At 46.7% G+C, this 13514-nt stretch overlaps 1 protein-coding gene across 2 annotated transcripts in view; it reads left to right on the top strand.

The window, feature by feature from the left end:
- The window catches only part of LOC143961722 (NACHT, LRR and PYD domains-containing protein 12-like), a 164480-nt gene that overhangs the window by 87409 nt on the left and 63557 nt on the right, over positions 1-13514 (top strand). For both annotated transcript variants that reach the window (XM_077471051.1, XM_077471052.1), the window contains exon 7: positions 277-447. In XM_077471051.1, coding sequence (XP_077327177.1) covers positions 277-447 — 171 coding nt within the window. The remainder of the gene's footprint in view (positions 1-276; positions 448-13514) is intronic.

Here is a 13514-nt window from a genome sequence, read left to right as displayed (position 1 = left end):
AGCCCCTGTATGAGACACTGTGTGAGGTCCTGCTTAATAACCAAGTACATAAGGGGGTGACTGGGCTGTCACAGCGCCCCCTCTTTATACTGCGTATACATAAGTACTACAACAGCTTCACCTTTATCAGCTTCCCTAATAACAAGATCTTTCCTCTGTATAACATTCTGTATATCCTGATATTCCGCTCTAGTGATGTTATGTTACTTTTCACTAAATGGGAATAATTCCTCATATTCATCTTATAATATCTTGTGTCTGGATTTGTCTCTGTAGGTTGATTGGGTGTGATGTGACTTCCTCCGGGTGTGATGATCTCCGATCCATTCTTATCAATAATCGAAACCTCACCAAACTGGAATTATCAGATAATAATCTGGAAGACTCTGGAATAAAACTTCTATGTGAGGGGCTCAGAGATCCTGGCTGTACTCTGCAGAGCCTGAGGTGAGAATTATCCTATAAATGATATAATATTCTGCAGGATTCTGGTATAAATCTTCTATGTGAGGGACCCAGACATGTCACCTAGATGAAAGTTATACAAAGACAGACTTCTGATTGGCCGGTTACACTGGGAGTTCCCATCATAGTCCTTCAGATCACTCGCTGTTATTGGCTTTCATCCCCTCCTCCTCCACTGACTATCAGAGATCAGACTTTGACTGGGGTCACACTGGAGTTAACCGCGGCTCACGGCAGGGTGTCCGGTGCATCTCCATTCACCGTTTCAGGTTCAATTTCAGACAAAATTGTGTGCTAAATTCAGACCTGAAACAGACCACAAGATGCACAGGACTCCATATTCTCTTCATTCAGATGGTCCTCAATTAGAATCTGGAAGGACAGAGCGAGTCTCTAGACCAGAAGTGACCCCTAGATGCTAATAAAATCCTCCCATCCTTGTAGTTATAAAAGTGTCACCTCACTGAACCTCAAAGAGAAGTCCTAGTCATTTCATCTACAAGCCCAGCAGAGGACGAGGCCGATACAGTGAGAAGACCCCGAACTGTCTGCCAGACATTGATTTATATCGGAGATCAGAGGAATCTATTTTATCTCTCATACAAAATAAAATATGAGTTGCAGAGAGATGGAAATAATTCCTCCTGATTGTAGACATGTTGGGGTACATGTACATATAGCATTGTATGTGTCGTGAGGATAGAATCCAGGAGAAACCCCCAGAATGGTTCTATGGGGTCTGATCACACAGACAAGCACTGATTGGTCTTGTTGGGATCAGACTGACATGCCGGCGTTGGAAATCCAATCCTCATCCATCAGAACCATTCATGACCCATTTATCTCTGGTTCCTTCAGACACAGGACCGGCTTGTGGGCTGGGCAGGGGACACCCCCCGGGGTTGATTGGCTGATGGCTAAACTCCACCCACATCCATAAATTGAGGATCCTAACAAAACTAGTGTAGCTCTGCTCTATATTACACAGACAGACAACCTACCTGCAGACAGAGGTAAGTGTTACCACAACCCCAGTGTTACTATACGGCTGTGTAACTATGTAACAAACACCTAATCACCTGATCCTGATACTTCCAAATAATAATTACACAACAAAACTGATAATACAAAGCAAATACTACATACAATATATGTCTGCTACTACCACAACCTCAGTGCTGGAACAATGTGCTGCAGAATAATGAATTGGTATTAATACACTTTATACAGAAAACTAACAACTTTATCCAGGTAATTGTAGAAATGGAGTCGGTGAGGATTTCCTCTCAGTAGTGCCACATCCAAAAACTTGTTAGAAACAAATAAATACCCCTAAGGGGGACCTTTAATGCACTTGTATATATAAAGTGGTGCTCCGGAGAAATGTTACTTTGTAGATAAATATCCCCCTATAATCCTCATGATTCATGTATTCTAGTAAAGGTACGCTATAATCCAAGGTCCACTTTGTATTTTTGCAGCATTGATTTCTTACTTTTGTAAGCCCCAGACTGTATCTCTTCCTGTATTCCATGGTTACCCAGCATGCACCTCCAGATCTCGCACATGCTCAGAGCAGCACGAGCCGTGTAATAGGTTGTAGGTTGGGTTTTCATAGCAACAGCAGTGTCAGAGGAAGTTCCCACCCCTTAGCTATGGAAACCTCCCCTCCCCCTCCAGGAAGTTGGAAGTTTATCTACATTTACATAAATCTAGAAATACAAAAATCTCTTGCAAAAGGAAATTGCTTCATAAAAGATGATAATTGTAAATTATAATCCCTTTGTTTCTATGTATATATATATATATATATATATATATATATATATATATATATATAAATATATATATATATATATACACACACACACACACACACACACACACACATGAGATTTTATTACTATATATCTGCATAGAAAGAGGGATATCATTTACAATTAGCATTGTTTAAAAATTACCTTTTGCAGAAGCTGCCCCATCATACTACCACCATTAAAATTGCCCCATTATACTGCCACCATCAAAATTGCCCTCATAAATCTTGCCCCCATCAAAATTGACCCATTATACTGCCACCACCAAAATTTCCCCATAAAACTGCTCCATCCGATTTCCCCCTATCAAAATTTCCCCCTTCATAATGCCCTCATCAAAAATGCCCCATCAAAGATGCCCCATCCTACTGCCCCCATAAAAATTGTCCCATCATACTGCCACCATCAAAACTGCCCCATCTTATTGCCCCCATAAAAATTGCCCATCAAAATTCCCCCATCAAAACTGTCCTATCAATTTGCCCCATTATACTACCACCACCAAAATTGCCCCATCAAAACTGCCTCATCCTATTGCCCCATCATAATTGCCCCATCCTATAGCCCAGGGATATGCAATTAACGTACCTCCAGCTGTTGCAAAACTACAAGTCCCATCATGCCTCTGCCTCTGGGAGTAATGCTTGTGGCTGTCAGTCTTGCTATGCTTCATGGGAGTTGTAGTTCTGCAACAGCTGGAGGTCCACTAATTTCATATCCCTACTATAGCCCCATCAAAACTTCTCCATCCCATTTTCCCCATCAAAACTGTCCCATCATATTGCCCCCGTCAAAATTGCCCCATTATACTGCCACCATCAAAATTGCCACAATCAAAATTTCCCCATTAAAACTTCTCCATCCTATTGCCCCCATCAAATTACCTCCTTAAAATTGCCCCCATCCTATTGCCACCATGAAAATTGCCCCATCAAAACTTCCCCATCCTATTGCCCCCATCAAATTACCTCCTTAAAATGACCCCCAAAAATTTCCCCATCATACTGCCACCATCAAAATTGCCCCATAAAAACCTTCCCATCCTATTGCTAACATCAAAATTGCTCCATCAAACCTGCCCCATCAAATAGTCCCCATCAAAGTTTCCCCATCGTATTGCTCCATCAAAACTGCCCTATCAAATTTCCCCATGAAATTGTCCCATTATACTGCCACCATCAAATTGCCCCATTATACTGCCACCACTAAAATTACCCCATCATATTACCCCCATCAACATTATCCCATCATATTGGCCCATAAAAACTGCCCCCATCAAAATTGCCCCATCAAAATTGCCCCATTATATTGCCCTATTATACTGCCACCACCAAAATTACCCCATCCAACTGCCCCCATCAAAATTGTCCCATTATACTGCCCCCATCAAAATTGTCCCATAATATTGCCCTCATCAAAACTGCCCTATCAAATTTCCCCATGAAATTGCCCCATTACACTGCCACCATCCAATTGCCCCATTATACTGCCACCACCATAATTTCCCCATCATATTGCCCCATCAAAATTGCCCCATAATATTACCCATATCAAAATTGCCCCATGATATTGCCCCATTATACTACCCCCATCAAAATTGCCTCATCATACTGACACCATCAAAATTGCCCCCATCAAAATTTCCCCATAATACTACCACCTTCAAAATTGCCCCATAATACTGGCGCCATCAAAATTGCACCATCAAATTGCCCTATCAAATTGCCCCATTCAAAGTTCCCCCATCAAAATTGCCCCATTATACTGCCACCATCAAAATTTCCCTCCATCAAAATTGCCCCATCATATTGCCCCCATCAAAATTGCACCATTATACTGCCACCATCAAATTGCCCCATTATACTGCAACCATCAAAATTGCCCCATCCTATTGCCCCCACAAAAACTGTCCCATCATACTGCCACCATCAAAATTGCCCCTTAAAAAATTCCCCATCCTATTGCCCCATTATACTGTGGGACCCGCCACCCCAGTGTGAAAGAAGCCTTATAAAAATGTTTTAAAAAGTCAGTGGCGTCAGTGGACATTACAAGGACCGCACACGGACCAGTGTCTGTGTGGGGACACCTTGCTGACCCCTGTCCATGCTGCATTACATATACTCCCACCTGTCATACAGCTATGCCAACCTGTACATCACAGTACACCGCACACACAGCACACTTCCACTACAAGGCAGCTCTCCTCTTCCAGCCACAATCCATGCAGGAGAGGTACGCACACACTGTACGCACCACACACTTCTCCATCTGTCACAGCATAAATTAAGCAGCAGTGGTGGTCATTAACCTCGCCTCAGCCTCCTCCCCTCCCCCAATCCAGCCATTTATTAATCTGTTTGTTTAGTGCTTACTTTTACACGAGTTCAGTGGGGACACTGTCTGTCACGCTGCAATCCAAATCTTCTAGCTTAGCTTCCTTCCAGCTAGAGTCAGGCAGCAGCTCCTCGGCTCCTCTAGGTCACAGCGCCGAGTCCAACACAGCTCCCTGCACTCCTCTGAGTCCTCCCACCTCGCCTTCGGCCATGAGTGACGTCACGCCGCTGGCGGGGACTACAAGACTCCTCCGTAGGGGAGGGGAGTAAACAGTGACACAGTAGGAGACATTAAAGAAAACAGTAATGCTGAGAGAAGGGAGGATGCAGGAGCGCATGCACTCCGCACACACAATTTGTGCAGTGCCACTGGGTGCTGATGTAGGTGACCTGTACACACTGAAGGACGGCAGCCATGGCAGAACTTCACCTGCAGGCTTCGCCCCCCTCTTATAGCAAATGGTACCGCCCCAGGGCACATGCCCCTTCCTTGTACTGGCCCTGTATGGAGCAGAGAGCCAGTACTAGTGTCGCTCATCCTTTTGGTGAACTGGCAAGCACCAGCGTCCAGCACTGCAGTAACACTTGGTGACTTGGTGGTGAGTCCCATCAGTGCAGTTCAAGCTGGTAACAGTGGCTAGCACAAGAACTGCCCCACAGCCACTAGGGATGAGCTTCAAGGTTGAGTCAAACACATGTTCGACTCGAACATCGGCTGTTCGAGCGTTTGTCAAATTGCGAACATTATGGACCGTTTGCGCCAGTACATTGCTGGCTGATGACTGGCCAAGCATGCACTATGACCCGCATGCTTTGGCCAATTACAGCGCTGAAAAAATGGAGAGCCATGATTGGCCAAAGCAAAGGGTGGCTTTGGCCAATTATGTCTAAGGTGGTTTAGTACATGCCCCACACTATATAAGGCCGCCTGCATGTAGTGTGGTTCCAGATAAATTTAAGTAAGTCCAAATTGGAGTTTTCTCAGGTGTTTGTAGGGGACCAAGATAGGTAGTGTTTCGAAAAGGTATAGTATCTTCGGGAGGATCATCTTAACGATGATCCGGCCTAGGAGGGAGATATGGTGCTTTTTACACTGCAGAAGCATGGTTCTGATCAAGTGGAAGAAGGGGGAAGTTTTCCTGGTATAGAGTGGTGAATTTTGGGGTGATGTGTATTCCCAGATATTCAAGGAAGCATGTTTCCAGTGATGGGAGAAATTGGTCTGTAGGTGTGTAGTTTTCGCTTCGGGGATATTAATTGGAAGGGCCTCCGATTTAGCCCTCTGTATCCCGAGAGGGACCCATAGCAGTCTAGTTCTGCATGGAGATTTGGGAGGGAGATTATAGGTTTTGCCAGGGTTAGGATAATGTCGTCAGCGAACAGTGAAATTTTAAACTGTCTGCTCCAGTGAGGCCCGGAACGGAAAAGACAGAAAAGAAAAAGTAGTGCAGGGCCGGGCATGACCGTGTGTTTAAGGGAAACAATGCATGGGTTAATATGAAGAGATAAGAGGGGAGGAGACAGTGAGTAAAGTCCAAGTATAAGGAGGAGGTGGGACTGTGCTGGGGAACAGAAAGTTGTGGAGAAAGAAAGGAGGAGGCAGTTTTTTGCTCTGCTCGTCCAACATGGCTGAGATGTCACTCGGATGACCAGGTGAGCGGATCGAGGCTGGGAGGTGAGCGAGGAGCCCTCTGGGGGGGAACAATCTGGTCCGCCAGCATAGCCAGCCATCTGCCTGAGCAGGGTCTGGGCGGACTCCACGCCACCAGCCCAACTCAGTGGGCGGGGCCATGGGCCGTTATGGTGCTGCTTCCCCGCCTGTGAATCGCAGGACTACTACCTCCTCTGCCTGCATCGCTGCGCGGGGAGGAAGGCTCGGTGAGGTAGACTTATTAGTATGTCCGTCTGGCTTTTTTTTTTAAAAAGAGGTGGAACTCCATGGGTGGGCGTGGCCTATACGAGCGGCGCGGGATGGCATAAGATGGCGGTGGAAGGTCGAGGTTAACTTTCCAGGTCACCGTATGTGAGGGCATGTGTGGAACCATGGCAGGAGGCGGAGCTTTGGGGGAGACTACAACGGAGGGACTCCACGTCCCCCAGGACCTCGTTGCCTGGGGGGCTGATGACACCACCGGTCCTGGTCTAGGACAACAGGTCGGTAGGAAAGCTGTCAGTGTGCGGGGAGGAGCCACAGGGATGCGAGCCAGTTATGGTTCCAGTCAGCCCAGTAAGTCAAATAATGTCTAAATGTTTTTCATTTAAGTTGCATTGCAGGATTTGTTGGGGGGTTGGAAAGGGGGGTGCAATGTCGGCGGCAGTTGCTCCGCTGGGAACAGGTGGTGGATGCTGGCCCACAAGTGCGGTGCGCCTGCCAGTTTGGGGACAGTGGTGCAGCGGTGGGGTTGTCAGATGGTAGGATGGAGGTAAGGATTGCAGATGCAAAAAAAAAAAAAAATGGGAGATGTACATGTGCTTTGAGGGTCCCCTGGGAACACAATTAAATAGGAGGTCCGGGATATGATTTGAAAAGGCAAGTGTGTGGAGATCTTCTCGTTATGGCCCCCTTTAAAAAAGGGGGGGGGGAATTTAAATTTTAAGTGTATAGGGTCAAGCAGGAAGATTAAGGGGAAAAGGATGAAGGTAAGAGGAGGTACCGATTGCTTTTGCAGAAGGCAGTCACCATTATGCGATTGTCATGGGGGGGAAGAACCCAAACATGGTTCGGCGTTGTTCTGTTATATGTGGGCCATTGGTAGGTGCACATGTTAAAAAGGGGGATCTGATTGGCTACGGGATGATGAGCAGTTTAGACCGCGCAGGTCGTTATGGCCGTCTCTTCGTGGGGATCAAAGGATAGTGGCCTCTGGATGCGGTTTCTGTAGTAGTAGAGGCCCCCGAAGCAGTTCCTTCTGGGAGGTATACCCCCCTCTGGTCGGTCGGTCGAAAAGAAAGGGGGGTGTGTTGGCAGTGCAATGTGAGCTCCTGTCAGTTCGGTGTTTTTTGACGTTAAACACGAGTGTTAAAGGGGTGGGGGGACCGATCCATTGTATTGTGGCTTCACGTGAGGACAATGTACAGACGAGCCTAGTCACACAAGGGATGACTTTTGGAAGGGGGTGAAAAGGTTACAGACTTTCATAAGTAGATACCCGGATAAGAAAATGGCGAGGCTGCTTGCCTCTGGGGTCTTTAATGGTGTCTACAGCGGGGGTGGTGCCTGAGAAGGAACCAAACAAGTTTCGCCTCATTTCCCCACTTATCTGTCAAATATAAAAAAAAAAAAGAGTTCTGTCATAATTTGATGCGGTGCACTGTGTCCGATACTTCAGGTACACAGCTATAAGGTGGGTTAGGTGGGACAGAAAAGGGACGCCTATGGCAAACTAGGAATCCGTGTTCCACTTGCTTCCAGTTTATTCAGAGAGCTTTGGCTGCTGGATAGATGTTGCTTGGACGTTTTTGTGTGTTGGGCCGCCTTCCTCCGGTGTGTGCGTGCGATTATACATTGCAGCACATTGCAGGTAGGTTCATTAGTGCCATCGGCTGCCAAACACAGGGGGCCGATGAGGGATATTGTACTATTTTGTTTTGGCATTGTGATTGTTTCAGGGGTTACAGAGGGTCATCTGCTGGTGACCAAGTTGGAGGTACTATAGAAGGGGGTGTGGGAGGCCCAGGGACAGCGTGAGGTACAGTTGAAGACTTTGCATTCGTTGCTAAGTAAGTTCAGTTTCGCCTGCCAGTTTTATTCCGATGAGTGGGTTTTGGCCGATGGCTGCCATCTGCTACAGTGGGGGTGTCAGGCCCTGGCTAATTTAAACAGTTGAATTCGGAACATAGGGAGGGTTAGAAGGTTTGGTACGAGTTCTTAGCCGCATACAACGTATGATAGGTGGATGCCAGGTCAATGGAAAAAGAGGTCACGAACACGACGGGGTAAACAGGTTTGGGGAAAATTTTTCTTTCAGGGGCAATAGTGAGGAAATTTGGCCCCAATTTTGTTGGGTGGAAGTGGGGTGTTCATTCGTAAATGTATGCTATTGGAATTTTTCCAGTGGTTCTGGCTATGGAGCTGGGGTAAGGGTCATGCAGGAACCTGACACAGAGTTGAATTGTGATTATGTGGGTGTGGTTGCCGTGGTCAACCACATGTCTGCGTTGTCACAACTGGTCATACGGCGGCTACGCCATTTTGTGTTGCGTTAGGTGCAGTTGAACATTTTCTATATGCTATTCATCTTGCATGCATCGGAAACACTGGGGGCTTACTCCTTGCATCTATTTTCAGTGGGATAGGTTCAGAGAGTTAGCCGGCCACAGAGGGGGAGGAGTTACCTACTCAGGCTGGATATGGGAGATGGCATTGGAGTCACCACAGGAGGTAACAGGGCAGTCAGCCAGTGAGTCCACATGGGCAGCTTACGTGAAGTTATGAAAGGAAAGGTGGGTTGTTTGGTGCAGGAGTCTGAGGTCAAACATGGCAATGTGGGGGGTAAGGTTGTTGGTGGTACTGTGGTTCCAGGAACTTGGTAAATGGGGTCGTTATCTGACATTGAGCGGAAACTGGTGGGTTTTTGGCTTTTGTTTAACCTGCTGTGCAGGGTTGATTGAAAAAAGGAGTTTAGGTTGGACAATTAAAAAAAAAAATTATCAAAGGGTTAGAGGGGTGGAGGGGCTGCTGGTTGTGTTAACAGGCTTCAGGGTAGTAAAAAAAAAAAGAAGGGGGGGACAAAACATTTAGGGAGTTTCTAGGTTTTGGAACAGATGGCATGGGGGCAGTTCATGTGGCACAAGGCTGGGAAGTATTGGTCGAGGTTCCAGTTCGGGTGGGTGTTCTGAAAATGCCACTGGGACACAAGGTTGGATGGTGCAGAATACGCTTCACACTCCTTGCGCATCGGGGCGGCTGTAGAAGCTGCCAGATGTGAGTTGGATGAGGCGGCGGTAAGGAGGAATAGTAGGTGGGAAGCAAAGAGATTAAGCACACTTGCCTATGCCTTCATATGGTGGTGGAATAACTAATAAAAAATAAAAAATAAAGTGAGGGAGTAGGCTGTACATACAAGCTGTGTTGTTTGTGGTATGGGGTACATTGGTTTACTTTAAAATTGGTGCTGCCTGTGTTTAGCGTTTTTTTTTTCCGTCCAGATGGAGGACTTATACGCCTTGTCTGGATTTTCTTTGTTATCTGTATGTTTGTTGGGGGGCCAGGAGAGCAGATGCGAGATCGGTTGACAGACAGTTGGGTAGTTAGAGGAGGGAGGCATGTGTTCACTGGCTAGGGGTATGGGGGTTGAGGTGCAGCAAGGTGATATGGAAAGTGGAACGTTAGGCGCGGCGGGATAAACCTCTGGTCGTTTGGGTTATGTATGCAAGTGGTAATGCTTTTGGGTTCGAATGATCAGGGAGCTGATCTCAGACGTTAAGTCAGATATTTTACGACTTCATATGGTTGTCTAACACTCAGGTGGTGGGGAGGTTGTGGCTCAGAATGGGGGGCCTGGTGATCAGGCAAGTAGAGGTGGAAACTAATGTGGGCCTGTAATTGAGGGTGTTGGAATACACCTCTAGGTAGTGGGGATTGTTTTCTGGGCTCTGGGGCTGCAAGATGGGATCCAGCGGGCCCTGGGGGTGTGGGGAAGCAATTAAGGGTAAGGTGTCATCCTTGCGGGCTGTGGCTGTGTTTTGTTGGTCTTTGACGGTGGCAGTAAACATATGTGATGGAAAGGGGTGGGGGGGCTCATCGATAGTATGTGCCCTTCCGGTGTATTCCAGCGAAAGGTTAGCCGGAATACTGTAATGGTTTCACTGCGGGAAGGGGGTTGTCTCCGAGCTTATTATCCGCTGGAGGCCTATCGTGTGGAAAAAGGCCCCACAGTGTATTGGTGGAATATGTGTTGGAGTTCGGGGGTGCCGTCAAAGACCAACAGACTGGAATTGAACAAGTTGTTACGGAGGTGATATTTTGGTATATATTTGATATTGGAGTTATTTATATGGTGGGAATAATAAATAGGCTGCTATGGCCATTTATACTCCAAAATTAAGGTGTGGTCTCATCATTTTAGAATGGTAAGAAATGGGGATGTTGGAGTACAAGTGGTATAGCAGTATGAGGCAGGTTGGGTACCTCTGAACTACACTGGTCATGACTGATACACCCCGGATATCTAGATTATTTCAAACAGAGGCAGCTAGGGGTTCCGCACATGGTGCAAATAGCAGGGGTGAAAGTGGGCACCCCTGCTAGGTGCCATTAGTTATAGAGAATGAGGGGGAGAGAGCGATGGAAGTCCTAACCTGGGATGTGGGGTGGGAGTAGAGGTGCTGAATCACTCATAGGAAAGGTCCCCTAAACCCAGCATGTTTTAGCGTTGCGAACAGGAAGGGCCAATCAAGATGGTCAAAGGCCTTTTCAGCATCCAGACTAAGTAGCAAGGATGCCGAATTCTCCCTGTTCGCGACCTCCACCAGATCAATCACCTATCTGGTATTGTCACCCGCCTGTCTGAGTGGGACAAAGCCCACTTGATCCTTGTGGATGAGAGAGGGGAGGACTACATTCAGGCCAATTGAGAGCAGTTTTGTAAAAACTTTGAGGTCCGAGTTCAGCAGAGCGATGGGTCTGTAGTTGACGCATAAGATTAGGGTCTTTGTCTGGTTTGGGGATCAGAGTAATAAAGGATCGTTGCATGTCAGCTGGGATGGGGGTGTCCCGGAGGAAGGCATTGAATGTGGGGGAGTATAAGGGTAAAGAAGGTCTTATAGTATTAATAAGGTAGTCCGTCTGGGCCTGGGGACTTGTGGGATGGTAGAGATTTAACAGTCTGTTCTATTTCTTCTTCAGTAATTGGTGTGTTTAGGGTTGCTAAGTCAGAGGCTTGGAGTTGGGGGACTCCACTTAGTTTGAGATATTGTTGCATGCAATGGGATAGGTTGGGGGGTTACTGGGGATGTCAGGATTGTTGTAGAGGTCTGTGTAAAATTCTGCTAATGTATGAGCAATGTCTTTAGGGTGGGGTAGTAGGCAGCCTGTTTTGTTCTTAATCTGGTGAGGCGTGAACATGTAGGAGATGGTACACAGTTTCTTCACCAGTAGGGAGTGGGCCTTATTACCTTTATCATAATATACTTGTTTTAGTTTAAGCAAAACCTTTTCTTAAGGAGAGATAGGGTAGGGGACAATTGTAGTCGGTGTTCTATAAACTTAAGCTCTTTCTCAGTTTGGAGCTTTGTGGCCAGAGCATCTTTATTCATGGCAGAAGATAGTGCCATACATCTGCCTCGAAGGATGGCCTTATGGGCTTCCCAGAGGGTAGGGAGGGAGATGTCAGTAGTGGTGTTTTCTGGTGTTTTCTGCAAAGTAAAATTTTAGGGTGGAGGTTAGCTCTGTTTTTGATGAGAGGTGCTGGAAAAGGAATGTGTCCAAGGTAAGCAAGATAGGGGCGTGGTCAGACCATGAGATCGGGAGTATCCGTGCTTGCATGTTATTCTAAGTGTGGGGTTATTGATAAAGAAATAGTCAATACGTGAGTGTGTTTGGTGGGGTGCCAAGTAAAATGTGTACTGCCGATCCCCTGGGTGGAGAGCCATCAGGGCATCAAAGAGAGCATATCGTCTAGAGCATGGATATGCAATTAGCAGACCTCCAGCTGTTGCAAAACTACAAGTCCCATCATTCTCTACCTCTGGGTGTCATGCTTGTGGCTGTCAGTCTTGCTATGCATCATGGGACTTGTAGTTCTGCAACAGCTGGAGGTCCGCTAATTGCATATCCCTGGTCTAGAGAGTTGGTGGAAGATCTTCAAATCCCTGAGGGTTCAATCCGATGTCTGGGGGCTCATCACGTGGCGATCCGCAGTTTCAGAGTGAATTAAGTTAAAGTCCCCCCACCACTAAGAATCCGTAATCAGACCGAAAGAGTTGGGCAAACACTTTAGACAATAATCTATATTTAATGTTCGGGGCATATAAGGTGACCTCCTGTGTTTGCCACATCCTCCTAAGGATGACAAAGTGGCCATGTGAGTCGCTATAGTGTTTTGAACGGGTGAATGGAGACTCTGCTGGATAAGTATGGCGTTCATGAGGTCCTGAGGAAAGGTAGATCTCGGGGAATTGTTTGGAGGCCAACACGCCCCCTTTATCAAAGTGTGTCTCTTGGACAAAGATAATGTCTGCGCCTGACTGTCTAAATTTCCTTAGTTGCCAGATGTCTTTTTATATGGGAATTTAGGCTGTGAACGTTCAGAGAGGATCTTAGCCATGGTGTCGGGTAAGGGGGGAAGGTATCTTACCTGTTGTGGAGATGAGGTTCCAAAAATTGAAGGCTAGAAGCAGAACTACTTCAGGAGGAGATCCAGGCAAATTCTGCAACCTGTGCGGTGAGCTACACGATGATGGACGGGAGAAGAAAAGAGGAGAGGTAGCAGAAAGGGTATAAAGAAGAGTTAATACATAATAAACACTGAGAAATTAGATAAAATGTTGTCACATGGCCTTGAGAGGCCGTCAGGCATAGGTCAGTATGGTTTTCCAGGGATACCCCCACCCTAATCCAAGGGGATGGGTCAGGCGGATGCAAGGGAGCCCTAGATTGGTCATATAGAATACAAACAACAAAACTATGGTACTTAACCATGGGGGGTAAGCATGAAAGTTCCTACTCTCTTGGGTCTCATTAGAGACATGCCCATAAGGTAAACTGGGGATTAAAACTGGGGCACAAGGGGGGGACTATATATTCAAGAATGTCCAGGGCAGATTCACCAGCCTTGTTAGATGGCAGGTCAGTCCATTAGCAGGTAACATATGAAGAGGGGATGTAGTTAGTTCAGCCGTTTCTATGTTTGTTGCTCTTGTGGGATGCATCCACGTTCCAGGAGCGGTTTGATGG

This window comes from Lithobates pipiens, unplaced genomic scaffold (assembly GCF_037356315.1).
Source record: "Lithobates pipiens isolate NorthernLeopardFrog02 unplaced genomic scaffold, aLitPip1_a1.2 Scaffold_8, whole genome shotgun sequence".
NCBI lineage: Eukaryota > Metazoa > Chordata > Amphibia > Anura > Ranidae > Lithobates > Lithobates pipiens.
The sequence above is the reverse complement of the archived record's forward strand: the minus strand, read 5'-3'. Positions and strand labels throughout refer to the sequence as shown.